Source organism: Macaca mulatta, chromosome 3 (assembly GCF_049350105.2).
Source record: "Macaca mulatta isolate MMU2019108-1 chromosome 3, T2T-MMU8v2.0, whole genome shotgun sequence".
Lineage (NCBI taxonomy): Eukaryota > Metazoa > Chordata > Mammalia > Primates > Cercopithecidae > Macaca > Macaca mulatta.
The window spans coordinates 196199036-196216475 of record NC_133408.1 but is presented as its reverse complement, the minus strand read 5'-3'; the positions used below and the strand labels follow the sequence as shown (position 1 = coordinate 196216475).

General features: G+C 36.9%; 1 protein-coding gene across 15 annotated transcripts in view; it reads left to right on the top strand.

Moving 5' to 3' along the window:
• LMBR1 (limb development membrane protein 1) overlaps positions 1 to 17440 on the top strand; it is a 211748-nt gene that overhangs the window by 145873 nt on the left and 48435 nt on the right. For all 15 annotated transcript variants that reach the window (XM_077997816.1, XM_077997809.1, XM_077997817.1 and 12 more), the window contains 6 exons: positions 4197 to 4277; positions 10063 to 10139; positions 10769 to 10846; positions 13039 to 13112; positions 13350 to 13440; positions 14687 to 14753. In XM_077997816.1, coding sequence (XP_077853942.1) covers positions 4197 to 4277; positions 10063 to 10139; positions 10769 to 10846; positions 13039 to 13112; positions 13350 to 13440; positions 14687 to 14753 — 468 coding nt within the window. The remainder of the gene's footprint in view (positions 1 to 4196; positions 4278 to 10062; positions 10140 to 10768; positions 10847 to 13038; positions 13113 to 13349; positions 13441 to 14686; positions 14754 to 17440) is intronic.

Sequence of the window (17440 nt, the reverse complement as noted above, 5' to 3'; positions counted from 1 at the left end):
GTGGCTGAGCTGGTATCCAAAATGCAAGACAAAGTTCTCTTTACTTTCCTCTCTTTGAGCAGAAGGAAGGAGTCACTTTACTTGCTGTGAGCTCTGCTGCCTGGGGTTGGTGGAGAGGTGGTGCAAGCACTCCCTTAGCCACTCTGTCTGGTACATGTTGCCCTAGTCCACTGGCTCTAAACCCAGCCCAGCACCAGGCCTTGCCTAGGAATTGCAGTTCTTGTGTCCTAGACTGCTTTTCAAGTTTACTTAGGACCCCAGAGCACTGTAGCCCGTGATGCTGAGGCTTGCTGAGAAACTCAAGTTTTGACCACTGGGATGGGGAATTTCCTTCTGGCTAGGGCTGGTCCACATGCTCCCTCTGTGGGCACACACGGGCTAAGCCCAGCATAGCTTTGCTGTCTGCTGTGACAGGGCAGCACTGAGTGCAATGCCAAGTCCCCCATTTGTTGTGCTCTCCCTCCCCCAAGTACACAGATTCTGTCTCCATACCACGCGGCTGCTGCTGGGGGATGGAGGAGGGGTTGGCATCAGCGATTCAAGGCTGTCTTTTCTACCCTCTTCAGTGCCTCTTTCAGGAATATGAAGTTAAAACCAGGTGCTGTGAGTGCTCACCTGATCTTTAGTTCTTATGACAGTGCTATTATGACAAAATGAAGATTTCCCAGATCTGAAGGACATGAATTTAGAGATTGAAAGGGGTCATCTAGTCCCCAACACAATACATTAAAATGAACTCTCATCAAGAACACGGGGGACAAAGTCCTACACAGTTTGAAAAGGAAATGACAAGCAGTTCACATTCAAAAAGAGAGGAGTAAGAATAGCTTCAGACTTCTGAAAAGCAAAACTAGAAGCTGGAAGACAATGAAGCAGTGCCTTCAGAATTGTGAAGGAGAATTAGTTTTGACCTTGATTTTTTGTGCTTAATCAAACTATAATGTAAGAGCAAAGGTAAAGTATTCAGACTTGTATAGTCTTTAAAAATTTACCTCACATTGGCCAGGCACTGTGGCTCACGCCTGTAATCCCAGCACTTTGGGAGGCTGAGGCGGGCGGATCACGCGGTCAGGAGATCGAGACCATCCTGGCTAACACAGTGAAACCCCGTCTCTACTAAAAATACAAAAAACTAGCCGGGCGCGGTGGTGGCGCCTGTAGTCCCAGCTACTCGGGAGGCTGAGGCAGGAGAATGGTGTGAACCTGGGAGGCGGAGCTTGCAGTGAGCCGAGATCGTGCCACTGCACTCCAGCCTGAGTGACAGCGAGACTCCATCTTAAAAAAAAAAATTTACCTCACATTCACCTTTGCTTAGCCAGCCACTCGAGGATATGCCCCATCTAAACAAGGGAGTAAATCAAGAAAAGTTACAGGCTGGGTAGGAAATAAGAGATGCTCCACAGGAGATGTGGGCAGCCAGTCCCAGGGTGAAAGGGTGCGGGAGGCACAGAGGGCAGACCATCTAGGGGGGGCAGGTCTAAAGACACTGGCAGAAATTTCTTCAAGAAAATGAAGTTAATAGTATAACTGAGGAATAGAAAAACCAAGAGAAAATAAAGACCTTTGGCAGGATGTTTTGGGTTTGAATTTGTGTTAAGTACATAGAAAATTAAGTAAAAGAAAAATTATTGCTAATTCTGGGGGTGGGAAGGATGTTAAGGAAAGAAGGAAAGCTGGTCATAGTTTGCTATGTGGATAGGCATTTTGGTTGTTATAATAATGTAGACATTGAATATCAGTCTAGCTAAAATGATCATTATGGCCATATTGAGAGAAAGGGAGGAGTGAAGAGATGTGTGGCTCACCTGCCACAGTGGGAATGCTCTGTGCAGGAAATTCAGAAGTTGCAATAGGAAGACAAGTGCCAGAAGAACCAGCTGGACAGCTGCTTTTGGGAAAATGGATTCAGGAAGGAGGAGACATGACAGCAAACCTGTGCATGTGTTTGACACTTTGAGCTATGGGCATGCTTCATTTTGATAAAGATAAAAACCTTTTAAAAAAATCACTTAAAATTAAGAAAGTAGTATAGAAAGTATAAAATAAATTTCATCAACTATAATACTAAATTATACTGACTGCAAGCTCTATATTTTACTAAGTGTAAATGGGCTGAATTTGACTGTTAAAGAACAGTTTATCAGATTGGATTTATTCAGCCTGTATTTATCATTTTTCCTACAAGCATCTATTGCCCTTTCTTCTAGTAAAGTACCTGATTTGGATTTGCGGATTTCCCCGGTTAGATGAGATTGGCAGAACTGCTCATCAGAGTTCTTGGCTGTCCATGAAACTCACATGTGACTCTAAGCCATGCCATTAGGACGCCTGCTTCCTAGACTTTTATTCTTCCTCATAGTGACATACAGACTGCGAGTACTCAGGACCGAGTCATCCCAGCTGTTACGATATGAGGAAACTATCCATCTGTTCTGCCACCTGCAACTCTCAGCTGCCCATTTCCTCTACTTTCTTTACTGGAAAATTTTCCTCCTGGTTCTATCTTATGAACTCCTTTTCTGTTTTAACTAGTGAGTCTATTTCAGTTGCCTGTAGCCAGTGAACTCTAACTGATACAGGTTAAACCTCCAGTAAGATTCAGCTGGATAAGAGAAAAAGAAAGATTCAAATTAAAGGTGTATGTATAAATGTATGTAAGTAAGCAAGCAAGATAGGTAAAAACAAAAAGTAGAACTTAAAATCCACAAAACAGAATTTAAGTTGAAAGGCATTAGAAACAAACAGGGTCATTATGAAATGATAAAATAGATGATTCATAAGGAAGATGTAACAAACTAGGATGAAAAACAAAGCAAAACAAAACAAAACAAAAAACCCTAGCGAACGGAACCTCCCAGTTTCAGCAGTCAAATACAAATGCATAATGGGAAAAAAAAACCTCTTAAAAACTGAGATAACTTACAGTACAGTTGTAGTGAGTATTTTGATTTCTCTGTTTCAGAATTTAACAGATAAAATATAAAGAATACAAAGATCCACCATTAGAGAAAAAAGTAGAAAATATGAATAGGGAAAATTCAGGTGATAAACGCTGAGAAGTATGTTCAACCACATTTAGGGAAATGCATGTTAAAGTAACAGGAAGAAAACATTTTTCACCCGTCACATTGGTAGAATTGAAGAGTTGTAACTTCAGTTACAACTTCAGTGCTGAAGATGATACTGGAAAACAGATAGTTTCAAAGCTATTGATAGAAATGTAAATTATTACAATAGTTTAAATTATTACAATATTTTGGGGAAGTAACCTTCTATAAATGTTCATACCCTATTCAGCAATCTGAGTTTTGGGGATCTGTCTTACAGAAATAATTAGAACCAAAATGTACTGGATGTGCATACAAGAATGTTTATTGCAATGCCGTTTGTAGTGGCAAAAAGTTGAAAACTTGAATATATGTGAAGGGAATGAAGTTGTAGTACATCTGTACTATGGAATGTTATTCAGCCGTCAACTGGGACATATGATTGACTAGGAAAGCAAATGGTAAAGTACTATGTCTGACTGCATTCATATAAAATATGTAATAAAAACCATGTATAGAATACATATGTATGTATGAATGTGCTTCTGAATGTGAAGAAAGGTATGGAAGCATCAGCCAAGCTGTTCACAATTGTCATTTTAGGGAGGTGAGATGCAGAAGAGGAGATCTTGATTTTTTTCACGTTCTGTAGTAAGCCCAAGTTGCTTTTGTAATTAAGAAAAGATTATTAATAGATCAAATTAGAACTTTACCATGTTAAGAAATTTTCTAGGAAACATGTAGTGTTTATTTTTAATATTCTTATTTCAGTAGCTTTTGGGGTACCAGTGGTTTTGGGTTACATGGATGTATGGTGGTGTGGTCTGAGATTTTAATGTACCCATCACTGGAGTAGCATACATTGTAACCGATAGGTCGTTTTTCATCCCTTGCCTCCATCCCAACCCTCTCCCTTCTGAGTCTTGAGAGTCTGTTATATCACTCTGTGGAAACGTGCAGTGTTTAATCAGCAAGAAGTTTTAATTGGTAAATATATGGATGTGCTTTCCCCTGAATCACAGCAGCATTTGTTTTTCTTTTCAATGAGCAGGATTTGCCATGTGTTATTTTAGATTTTAATTAAAGGGCTACCTGTTCTATAGTGTTAGGGGTTCTGTTTCACTTCTAAATATTTTTTGCTTTGAACAGGGCTGTCTTCATCGGTGGAATGCAACATAATGGAGTTGGAACAAGAACTTGAAAATGTAAAGACTCTGAAGACAAAATTAGGTATTGCACTTTTTTTTTTCTTGACTTGTGTATTGGCCTTGGTTTCTTATTAAAGACTTTACTGTGGTCTGAAATACTAGAACATTTATGAAATCTTTATGTTAAAACTTTCAACCTGCCCAAAATCATTAATAAAGACTATCTTTTAGTTTGGGGGGAAGATAAATTTACATTTATTCACTTTTTTTGGTTTTATATATATACACCAAATGACTGTTCAAAGGTTCAGACGTTCAAAGATGTTGCTCCATTGCCTTCTCACTTTCATTTTTTCTGACAAGTCGTCTGTCATACTTATCTTTTAATGTGTCTTTTTTCTGTATCTGCTTTTAAGATGTCTTTATTATTGATTTTGAACAATTTGATTGTGATATGCCTTAAGAGTAGTTTTCTTCGTGTTTCTTAGAGCTAGGAGTTTATAGTTTTCAACTAATTTGGAAATTTTTTGACCATTACTTCTCCAAATATTTTTTCTTTTCCTCTCATGCTTTCCTTTTTGGGGACTCCAATTACATGTGTTTTAGGCTATAGCTTAAGGATGTTCCTTTATTTTTTAGTTTTGGTTAGTGTCGATAGCTGTGTCTTCACCGTCACCGATCTTCTGCATGTCTGATCTGCCTTTCATCCAGTGGTTTTGCTTTTTTGTTTTTCTGCAGTCTGCAGTTTTCATCTCTAGGGGGTCTGTTTGGGGGTGTTTTGTATCTTCTATTATGTCTCTAATTAACACGTTCAATCTGTGTCCTCCATCTTTGTGAAAATACAGAATACAGACAACACTTACAATGTTTTTGTCTGCTCCTTCTAACGTTTGTGTTACTTCCTGATATGTTTTGATTGATTGATTTTTTCCCCTCATAATCACTAGTATTTTTGTGCTTCTTTGCATGTCTGGAAACTTTTGATTAGAAAATAGACATTTTGAATTTTACCTTGTCAGGTGAGATTTTACCCTTGTTGGGTGCCTCACTTACAGTATTTCTTTTTGTTTTGTTTTGTTTTTTGAGACAGAGTCTCACTCTGTCGCCCAGGCTAGAGTGCAATGGTGCAATCTCAACTCACTGCAACCTCATGTGATCCTCCCACCTCAGCCTCCTGAGTAGCTGGGACCACAGGTGCATGCCATCACAGCTGGCTAATTTTTTGTGTTTTTTGGTAGAGATGGGATTTTGCCATGTTGGCCTTGCTGATCTCAAACTCCTGGGCTGAAGTGTTGTGCCCGCCTTGGCCTCCCAAAGTACTGGGATTACAGGCATGAGCCATGACACCTGGCCAATTTTAGTAGTTCTGTAAGTGAGGAACTTTGTTCTGGAATGCAGTTAAGTTACTTGGAAACAGTTTGATATTATTGTGTCTTGTTCTGAAGACTTTTTAGGCTAGACCAGAGGATCATTGCATCTAGGGCTAAGTATTCCCCGCTACTGAGGCAAGACCCTTCTACAGATTCTTTCCAATGTCCTGTGATTGATGAGGTTCTGTACTGTCTTGTGGGAGAAGCATCTATTTTTTGCCTTCTGTGATTGTCGAGTGTTGTTTCTTTTCATGTTTTGGGGTGGTTCTTTCTTCAGCCATGGGTTGTTTCTTCACACGCCTGAGCTGATATACTTGAGAATTTTTTACTGAATTCTTTACTGAATACTTAAGGGTGACTCTTTGCAGATCCTTGGAGTTCTTTTTCTGTGCTTTAGTCTCCTGGCTGGCACTTTGCTGCACAGACTCCAGCTGACATAGTCTCCCCAGATTCCCATTTCATGCTCTCAAGTCAAGGGATGAGCTGGGCTCAGCCTGTGTTCCTCCTTCCTACATCATGGCCTGGAAACTCTCAAGACAGTAAGCTGGGTCAGAAAGGGCTTGTGTGGTTTGTTTCCTGTGTCTCAGGCATCATTGTTCTTCCACAATCAGATGTCCACTGTCTTGAAAACTGTTGTTTCTTATCTGTGTACTTTTTGGTTTCTTAATTGTTTCAGACTGGATGACAAACATGGTCCCTGATGTTGCTGCAACTTTGGAAGTGGAAGTCGAGTGTTATGTTCTTGAAAATTAGATACGGTGTTCATTTATTTTCATTTCTGTTAATAATAATATATTTCCTGAAGTTACTTCAGTCATCCTGCTGTCGGTGGATATTAGATCTGATTCTAGTTTTTTGCTGTTACAAATAATGTTGCTATAATCATTCTGGTATGTATCTCTTGGTATATATGTTTTTTCAGGGTACATACTAGATATGGAATTACAAGATCATTGTATATGTGCCTGTGCAACTTTTGTAGATAAAGCCAAATGGTTTTCTCACATAGTTGTATTAGTTTGCATTCCTGCTGGGCATGAGTAGGATTCCTGTTGCTCCATATCCTTACCTATACTTGACAATGTTGGACTTTAAAATTTTTACCGACTTAGTGGATGTGAAGTGGTGTTTCATTGGTATTCTAATTCATATGTTCCTGATTTGTATTTTGAGTTTTATGTTTCTAATGTTCATTTAGCTTCTGTTTGAAAAACACAGGTTTGCTGGTAATAGATTCTCTCAGGTTTTGTTTATTGGAAAACATACTAAAAATTTTTGTTTGCTAGTTATCAGCATTGGAAAGATGTCATTCTACTGTCTTCTCGTTTCTGGTTGAAAGTCATGTTGTTGCTCTTTCAAAGGGCTTTAAAGATTTTCCTTTTGTCTCTGTTTAGCAATTTTACTCTGATGTGCTTAGATTTGGTTTTCTTTGTATTTATCTTGAAATCTATGTGTCACTTCATGATACTGTGACTTGATGTCTTTTATCTGTTTGGGAAAATTCTTGGCCATTGTCTTATCAAATATTGCTTCTGCTCCATTGTCTGTTATTTCCTCAGGCTGCAGTTACACATATGCTAGACTTTTTCATTCTTATATTCTTTTCTGTATTTATCTCCTTTTGTATCTTCATGCTTCAGTCTGATATTTTCTATTGGTCTGTCTTCCATTTTGCTTTCTTTCAGCTATGTCATAACTATTGTCAAAACTATTGAATTTTTCATTTTAGTTACATTATTTTTCAGTTCTAGATTTTCTGTTTATTTTTTATAGATTTAAATTTACTTGCAAAATTTTCCATTTATCACTTATTTTATTGAATATGTTAATCATTTATTTTAAAGCATCTTTCTGATAAATCCAAAATGTGAATCATCTGGAGGTCTGTTTCTGTTGTCTTTTTTTCCCCTCTTTTTCCATTTATTTATTTATTTATTTGATGGAGTTTTGCTCTTGTTGCCCTGGCTGGAGTGCAATAGCCTGATCTTGGCCTGCTGCAACTTCCGCCTCGTGAGTTCAAATCATTCTCTTGCCTCAGCCTCCCGAGTAACTGGGATTACAGGTACCCGCCACCATGCCCGGCTAATTCTTTGTATTTTTAGTTGAGACGGGGTTTCACCATGTTGGCCAGGCTGGTCTCAAACTCCTGACATAGTGATCCGCCCGCCTCGGCCTTCCAAAGTCCTGGGATTACAGGCTTAAGCCACCGCGCCCAGCCTCTTTTTCCTATGTATGGTAATGTGTAATTGAATGCCAGATATTTCTTATACAAAACTATAGAAACTCCGTATGATGTTTTCTTCTTTTGGGGAGAATGTACTTTTGCTTCTGGCAGACAATTAGAGTAGGGACATATCAGTCTAATCCATTAGACTTGAGATCATTCAAGGCCAGACTTTGGTCTTTATGACGACTGGTCTGTTTTCACTTTGGCCTTCCCTCATACTAGGGTATAGCTTTTCATTGGTCCTAATGGAAAGCCTAGTTGCTTAGTTATCGACTATGATCCCATTTTCTTAATACATTTTAGTTTTCACCTCTCAAGAAACAGGAGCCTGACAGAAGCGTTGCTTGGCTTCTCAGCCTCATAGTTGCATCTTTCTGTTGTTCTTCTCGGCCTCTGAGCCACTGACGTCTTGAAGGGAAAATGGCAGTGTCTGCCAGGCTCACTTCTTTGCCCTTTTCTCTTCTGTATGATCATAGCGTCTCAAATTTTGACTGCGTTGGTACCCCCAAATGCCAATGTCTGTCCTTTTGGCTCTGTTGAGTTTGCTGAAAGGTTTGCTTTAGAATCATTGCCTTTTACCCATTGATTTCTCAACCTCCTGGGTCCGTGCAATTTACATATTGGGAAATGCCTCGCAGCGGAAGGTGTAGTACAAATTGGAGGTCTTAGCTCAGTTCACTTCACAGAATATTGGCCCCTCAATTTTCATTGTCTTGGTAGCTCTCTGATATGTTCATACAGATTTTTTTTTTAATTAAGTTTGATTCATCTTTTTCTTTTTTTTTTTTTTTTTTTTTTTTTGAGACGGAGTCTCGCTCTGTCGCCCAGCCCAGGCTGGAGTGCAGTGGCGCGATCTCGGCTCACTGCAAGCTCTGCCTCCCGGGTTCACGCCATTCTCCTGCCTCAGCCTCCCGAGTAGCTGGGACTACAGGCGCCCACAACCGCGCCCGGCTAATTTTTTGTATTTTTAGTAGAGACGGGGTTTCACCGTGGTCTCGATCTCCTGACCTTGTGATCCGCCCGCCTCGGCCTCCCAAAGTGCTGGGATTACAGGCGTGAGCCACCGCGCCCGGCCTTGATTCATCTTTTTCTACTTGTTCTTAGCATGAGGATTGGTGTTGTAGGTAAAAGTAGAAGTTTGCTTCCAGCCTTTAGAAAACTAGAAGTGTTTATCTTTGGGATATTAAGAATAGAAGAAGGCCGGGCGCGGTAGCTCACGCCTGTAATCCCAGCACTTTGGGAGGCCAAGGTGGGCAGATCACGAGGTCAGGAGATCGAGACCATCCTTGCTAACATGGTGAAAACCTGTCTCTACTAAAAATACAAAAAATTAGCCAGGTGTGGTGGCGTGCGCCTGTAGTACCATCTACTTGGGAGGCTGAGGCAGGAGAATCACTTGAACCTAGCAGGCAGAGGTTGCAGTGAGCCGAGATCATGTCACTGCACTCCAGCCTGGGAGAGCGAGACTCTGTCTCAAAAAAAAAAAAAAAAAGAATAGAAGGGATTTTTATTCATATAACTTTATTCATTCAGATATATATCAATATGTAGATCTATATGAAATACAAATATAGTAGGCCTTCAGTATTCGTGGGGGTCTGGTTTCAGAACCCCCATGGATACCAAAATCTACGTATGATAGAAAATTATTGCAGAACCTGTGACTATAGAAGACCTACCGTATTTCTGTATTTTCAGAGTCAGCTGTATATTAACAATATATTTCCTGAACAATTGAGATGTCTTCTCAGAGCTGAAATTCAAGCATCACAGAATTACTTCTGCTCCGTTCTCTCTTATGAGGCGTTTAATGTAGCAAACTGGGTTTAAAACTCTGATTTCTGGCTGGGTATGGTAGTTCTTGCCTGTAATCCTAGCACTTTAGGAAGCTGAGGTGGGAGGATTGTTTGAGCCCAGGAGTTCAAGACCAGCCTGGGCAACATAGCAAGACCCTGTCTCTACAAAAAATAAATAAAATAAAAAATTAGCCAGGCATGGTGGCACGTACCTGTAGTCCCAGCTACTCAGGTGGGTGAGATGGGAGGATCACTTGAGCCTAGGAGGTTGCAGTGAGCTGTGGCTATACCATTGTGCTCTAGCCTGGGTGACAGAGCAAGGCCCTATCTCTAGTTTTTATAGTTTGTGGAGGTAAATTAAAAGTAATTTGTGTTTTTTCAGAAGAAATTATGTAAAAAACAGATTATAGCATTATGGAATGAAAATGTTAATCTGGAGAAAACTTTGTTTTATTTTGTTTTTCCTTTTAATAGAGAGGCGAAAAAAGGCTTCAGCATGGGAAAGAAATTTGGTGTATCCCGCTGTTATGGTTCTCCTCCTTATTGAGACAGTAAGAATTTATTTACCTAGTTAAATAAAAGCAAATTATGTATTATTTACTTTAGCATTTGAGTATGGCAGCTCCCTCAGATAAATGATTTTTCATAAACTGGTTTTCTATCAACAGGATTAAAATCCATCTATGCCTTTATTTATGAAAATCCAGTAAAGCAAAAATGGAAATTAATGGCAATTAAAAAAAAATTCTGAAGATTATCTGTTTCTTCATGAAAGGAGGAAATTCAGTCTTTGTTTTCATTAAAAATTAAGAAAACAAGGTGTTGCAGATAACCTGCTTTAAATTCTGTGATAAAATATGAAAATTACATTATGAAATTAGTTCTGATAATATTTTACCACTTTTTTAAGTCTGTGGAGTTGCGTGTTTCCAATTGGTGAGATCACTTAGTAGAAGGATCTATGCTACCAGCTTTTGTCACAAGCTTTGAAATTACAATAACTTGCAGAATCTTTTAGAATTTCTTCAGCTCCTGTTTATAGTCTGATTAGTTTAATATATAGCCTTTTGGTCTTGACTGCTTTCCCTCTATTCTGAAACATATATTTGGTTACCTAGATTTTAATATTTTGTATTGGTAAAAAGTCTTGAGAGCTGACAGTTTGCTGTTTGTCTTGTAGTCCATCTCGGTCCTCTTGGTGGCTTGTAATATTCTTTGCCTATTGGTTGATGAAACAGCAATGCCAAAAGGAACAAGGGTAAAGTAAAATCCTTTAAAATGTCTGTCTTTTGCAAAAGTATTCTATGTCTATACCCTGAGTATTTCAAATAAACTAATGAAAACATTCACCTTTGTGCATGTATATACTTCAAGTTATATGAATTTCTTTATGCAAAGAGCCTTTATAATATAAACTGTGGTTTTTGTGTCTAATTTTTTACTTTGGATTGACAGGGCCTTTTTTCAAGTGTTGGAATTTCCTTTTAGATTTCTTATCAGAGTTTATCTTGATTTTACTGAAATTCATTCAGCTATATGAAATTCCTTTAGCCACAGTCTTGATTCAGATCCCCCGACCCCAGTCTTTCCAGGACCTTGTGCCATCTGTTATTGCCATTGTTGTATTCAGTAACAGCCTCTTCTCCATGAATATAAGCCCACCATCATGCTTCACGTGCCTCATCCTACAGACAGACGAGAAACTACCCTTTTCCACATACAGTCTTATCTTTTTCTTAGTTTTATACTCAAACCCGCTGATAGAACAGGAAGTCACTTACTATACTGACTTCCTAGTCACTTTTAACCCATTTTACTATACCAACAAAACAAGTCCCAAGCCCTGTGGTACATTTTTGTACCCATCCCTCCTAGTGCTTAGTAGAAAATGACTTGTACGTTACAGGAGATCCCTGTATAATTGTGTAAAAAAATTAAATAATCTTCATCCTTCCTACATGGCTTCTCTTGAGATAGCATAATTCCAAAGCATTATCTCCGTTGTACGTTACAGGAGATCCCTGTATAATTGTGTAAAAAAATTAAATAATCATCATCCTTCCTACATGGCTTCTCTTGAGATAGCATAATTCCAAAGCATTATCTCTGTTGATCAATAAGCTTTTGTGGGGGAGAAGAAGTAATTTCTTATTCTAACCTATTGCAAGGTTCATGGCTGAGATGCCTATAACAAAAGATTAACAAGAGTAAAGCTGACAAATTTATTTAAGATAAGTTTTACATATCACAGGAGTCTTCAGAAATGAAGAAGACCAGAAAAAACAGAAAAAGCTGTGTATTTTTATGCTCAGGTTTGGTGAAGAGTGGACAGTATTGGGGAAGTATGATTGGAAGACAGGGGTATGATCTAATGATTATAAATGATTATAAATGATATAAACAGGCAAGGCCTGTTCATATTCTTCTCGGTGTGCCTCTCCTCTGGGTGGCGGGGAGGGCTCCCTCGAACGGGGGTCTTATGGCCTGCTTCACAGGAGAAGGGAGGCAGATCAGTATGTGACCTTCCTATGTTTTCTCAAATACTAGGCCCCATATTTTGGAGTAGTGTGTCCTGAACCCCATCACCTTCTACTAGCATCATTTATTTATTCTTCAAAAGATTGTCAAAAAGTTATTTTTTATTGGGCTGACTGTAGATTCTTAATTATCCCTGTTGTTTCTATTAGATGTAATCTGTGCTGACCAGTAAAATATTCAGATAGTTTCTTTTATTAGTAATCTTTGAAAATACTGTTCTATTTCAGTAGGGAATGATTTTTTTCAGATTTCATTGTAAAAATAGTAACTTTTTTTGTGTTTTCTAAAAGTTCTAGGTAAAGATAGTTTTTGAGATAGGGATAATTGTTTAGGAAAAAATTTATAGCATTACTTTTTAAAAATCGGTGTTAACAGTTTTATCTTTTGTAACTCTGAATTCCCAAGGAAAATTTGGGCAAAAGACACTTTCAGGTATGGGAACAGGATATGCACATTTACTCTCTTTCTACTGTTAGCTTAATTTTGACATACTTTGATTGTGTAATCTTTGTATGTTGTATAAGCATTCAGATAGCTGTATATCCTATTCTTATTTTTCTATGGTATTTTTAAAAACTCTTTCCCAAAACTATTCAGGATTTTTTTTCCTCAAGTGGCAAGTTGCCCCATTTTATAACAGTAAGCATAATCATGTCATCTTGACAAGTAACTTAAATTACATTTGAGATAAGTAATTTTTCTTGAGCTTATTAAAATTGTTAACATGGTGCCTGAATTTGTTGATGAAATCAGTTTAATGGCATGTCTTGTTGGCCTTTGAAAATCTAGATGTTATTTCAAAGTAGTAAACATTCATAATTTCAACTGTCTTATATTTATGAAACAGCTGTTTTAGGGAAACCAGTATAATGGTGTCATTGAATTCTGAAAAGTGTCTTTCTCCCACCCCAGGGGCCTGGAATAGGAAATGCCTCTCTTTCTACATTTGGTTTTGTGGGAGCTGCACTTGAAATCATTTTGATTTTGTATCCTTTCTTTAGCTGAACGTTCAGCCTATCCCCAAATTTTATACCTAGTTTTCTGGGGCAGTGGTTATTTACTAAGACACTTGTCTAGAAGAGAAAACAACAGGCTAGTCTTCCTCAAGCACTTGAAGTGGCTTCTTGTTTTGTTTTTCCTATGGGCCTTAAGACTTTTTGGAGACTGCTGAGAACTTAGGAAACTTGCATTCTGTTGGAGAGTTTTTTCCTTGATTCTCACAGCTATCTTATGGTGTCCTCTGTTGTCGGTTTCTATAGCCTTCGATTTTTTGGAAACTTTACTCCCAAGAAAGATGACACAACTATGACAAAGGTAAGGTAGAGTCTTAGGTGACTGTGGCCTCTCTTGCCTTCCCAGACAGACTGCTTTATTTAATAGTCATCCTGAATGGTTCATTTGCAGTGATAGGTATTTGTTTGTAAGTTGCGTAAACACAAACTGGAAGATTTTCGAAATGCTGAGTGAGTGGGAAAGGGATGTACCCTGTTTAATTTGGATGGCGTCCATTCACTGTAAATGCAAAGAACTGCAGAGCTTGTTAACTAGCTATAGAAGACCCCTGAAAGGACTCCTTTTCCTCTAAAGAAAGCGTATTGCTAATGAGTAACTTGGATTGTGCTAACTGTACTTCAGGGAGCTTGTTTGAAGTCTGAAGAACTTAGTTGCTACAAGTAGTAGAGACAAAGTATTTCAAATTTGAATAATTAAAGTAAGACGGAAGAGTTCTACTCAGAAACGTTTTGTAGTCTGAGGCTAATTTGACTTTTTCCACAACATGTCATTGGCTTCAGAATAAAAAGGCTGTTGCCGTATATAGTGACTGAATCTTTATAAAATATTCCCATAGGCTGACAAAGAAGAATAACTAATAAGAGCTGAAAGCTTGTTTTGTTTTTATTTTATATATTTTAGCCTACTTGAAGGGAAGAAGTTATTTTACACACACACACACACACACACACACACACAGCTATTTCTTTAAACTTAATAAGTAGTTGAGGTATTTAGTATCTAATTTAAATGATCATAAATATTAATTGGTATTTTCAACTCCTCTTATTTACTATGGAAGAATAAACATAGGATGCGTTATTACAAAAGTTTAGAGGTTTTGGATTTCTGGTGCTTTTTAAATCTTATAATAAACATTAGAAATAGATGTGATAAAAGAGATCTTAAGCAATAATCTGGCCTTAAAAATGTAGTCCGAAGTCTCCAATATGTTAATTATTTGTTACTTGACAGGCAGAGCCTTTTGAAACTAACAACTGCAATCAGTAATGTAAAATGCATTATCTAGGTGTCAAGTAATTTAAGTATTCTATAACTATATTTGTGCTGGCTACTGTAAACATCTTCTAGAACTTACAGATATAACCTTATTTATTTAAAAGTGTGTTTTTCTTTGAAAATTCTGTACTGAATAGTAAGTATCATTAAGAAGTCGGCAAAGTACACTAGGTAACTAGAATGCACAAGAATTTCTCAGAATGTTACTGGGTTTGATTGTCATCCTGCTGTTTAACTGCCCAATATTCTTTCTCATTTCTCATAACAGATCATTGGAAATTGTGTGTCCATCTTGGTCTTGAGCTCTGCTCTGCCTGTGATGTCGAGAACACTGGGTAAGTTTCATTGAGAAATTTTCACTTAAAGATCCATGTTTTTAAAAACTGTCTTTACTGAACTTATTTAACTTTTACTTTCTAAACTTTTTCATAAAGATTACCTTTGAAATACAGTGTTTCTTCCTACAGCATTTTACACCTTTGCTTCTGTACTTTATGTATAGGGGCATACCAAGACAAATACTTTTACCAAATAAAGACCGTTTATTTTTTACACACTTAAAAGCATTCTTTCTCCAAACAATGGGCTGGTTTTTTGTTGTGTTTTGTTTTTACTGACACATTCATAAGTTAGGCTTTTGAGTCCTCTAGTGAGGAAACTACATTAAACTAATTTTTCTATATAAAAGTTTTTAAGCATTTATAATTTAGTATGGTTTAAAAAATTGAACATTTGTAAATTATTTTAAGCTGCTTTGTGTCCACGAAATAGAGGTGAAAGCAGTGTAATCTCTGAGAACACACTCTGATTCAAAGGACACCCTTGAGAGTTCCTACTTGTCTGTCATTCATTCCTGTCATTTTCTTAATGTTTCAGTTTATGGAGAATTTGATAATCTTTTAAAAGAAAAACAGATTTTCACTTTGTCATTGAAATAGTTGAGTAAGTCTTCCTTTAGTCGCCTTTTATAAAATGCTATCGTAGACCATATTCTCAGTTCTTCACTAAATATTATTTCAGACAAAAATTTTCATTAAGCATTTCTATCTAATTCTCTAGACTTAGGTTTTGACTTAAGAGTGCACACAAATGATCGGAAAATTTCGGTCATTAAATTTTAGCTACTTGCTCATAACAAAAATTGCTGGTAACTTTGAGTTGCTTTTGCATTAGCTCTCATATTGCCTCCATTATTTATTGAAGACTTACAGATATCAGGGATGCAGGCTGTGCAAAGAAAGTAGAAGCTTTGTAGTTATCTTCATAATTCTTACAAAGGATTTCATGTTTGTAATAGAAAACAAAATTAAAGTGTAAATGTAAAGGGACCACTGTTCCATAAGCTAATAAAAAACTGGTGTGTGTAATAGTCTTATTTCTTTTGTGTTTGCTTTATAGGACTTGTTATTGTTTTGACATCTGCTTATGTGAATCTTGAAAATGCTGAAAGTATGCTCTTTAGCAACCTGATTTGATGTTAAATGTTATCATTTATATTATGAGTCTATTAAATAATTTCTGTTCTATTTCAGCCAGCCTATCATTTTAATACTTATGAAACTCATTCACTGTACTGTTATTTAAGATTGATTGCTAATCATTAATATATACTGATTTTATGGAAGAAAATTACATGCTGAGTATAGTTTTGATACAAAGAAAACAAACTAATGGTAAAATTTACTTTTTGAAGGCCAACAAATTAAATTCCAGAGTAGTTTGCCATAGAGATAAATAAAAAGAAAAAAAAGAAAGATGGAACAATTAAAATGCAGCTAACAAATGCCTGGACCCAGCTGTCCAAACAGGATTAATGGAGTGCATTAGGGTACAGTGAGTCATGTGGTGCTTTGCAAAATATCAACACGCACTGCATTACATGTTATGCCCAGTGGCACTGAATAGATGAAAAGAAATAAATACGTTAAACAGATTCATAGAGGCTTTTCACAGTATTAAAAAAGCAAATTTCTAGACTAAAAGAAAAAGCTTTATTTTAGCATTATGGGAAATGCAAACTAGAGAGTTACTTTGTAATTCCTCTATTAACCCTTTAGAATTGAGTCTTTGATTTTAAGAAGATAAAATATAGAGAATTGTCATGAATATTATCCTAGTGTATAACAGGATTTTGATTTACCAGCTGAAAAGCTTATAAGACTAGAATAGAGGATGTATTTAAGCAATCAGATTCCAAGCTGTGACATTTTTCAGTCTTTCTTGTCGCCTCTCTCACGGAAACCCTGACCTTAGTGTGGTCTCCTTTGCTCCTGTGAAATCAGCCAGCAGCGCCCCATCACTTACAATGAAATGAGAAATGCAATAACAAGAAGAATCATATTTTACCTCTATATATGTAATTTCTCTATTATTTCAACAGTTTTTTTAGTGAAGAGTATAAATTTGGTTGCAAATTGACATACATTGAGTCTACTATAAAAGAAATAATTTGGTGATGTTTTCGCTTCAAAAATGAAAGTGTTCAGTGGACATGTTTCCTTTTTAAACCTTTGCCCACTGTTACTGTTGCTGCATCACAGGCTTTAGGGTTAAGTACATGGTGTGATATCACATATTTATTGTTATTAAATAATTCCTTTTAAATAGCTTGTATATTTGAATGAAAAATTTGGTACTAACTGGAAAATCACTACTGAGTAAATTTTATAAGCATATTACTTGCCACAAAGAATTAAGTTGTGAAAAAAATTTTGACCATGTATTCTTAGTTAAATTGAATTAGTATAAATGATGGTTTTATTTTTCATAGGAAACACAAAGAATCCGTACTTAAAATTTTTTATTAGAACCCTGCAAAAGTCATGCCATGTAAATGAATATATTTTTCAAAACATTGTTTGGCTGCCTGTTTATACTTAAGTTTTCAGAATCCAAAATTTGGGGAGATTTGATGTCTATATTTTTAGTAAACAATTTATTATGTCATTTAATAGACTCTGAGGGTGATTAAAGGAGGTGTTTGCAAACAAGGTGAAAATAGAACAAGATCAAACTAATTATC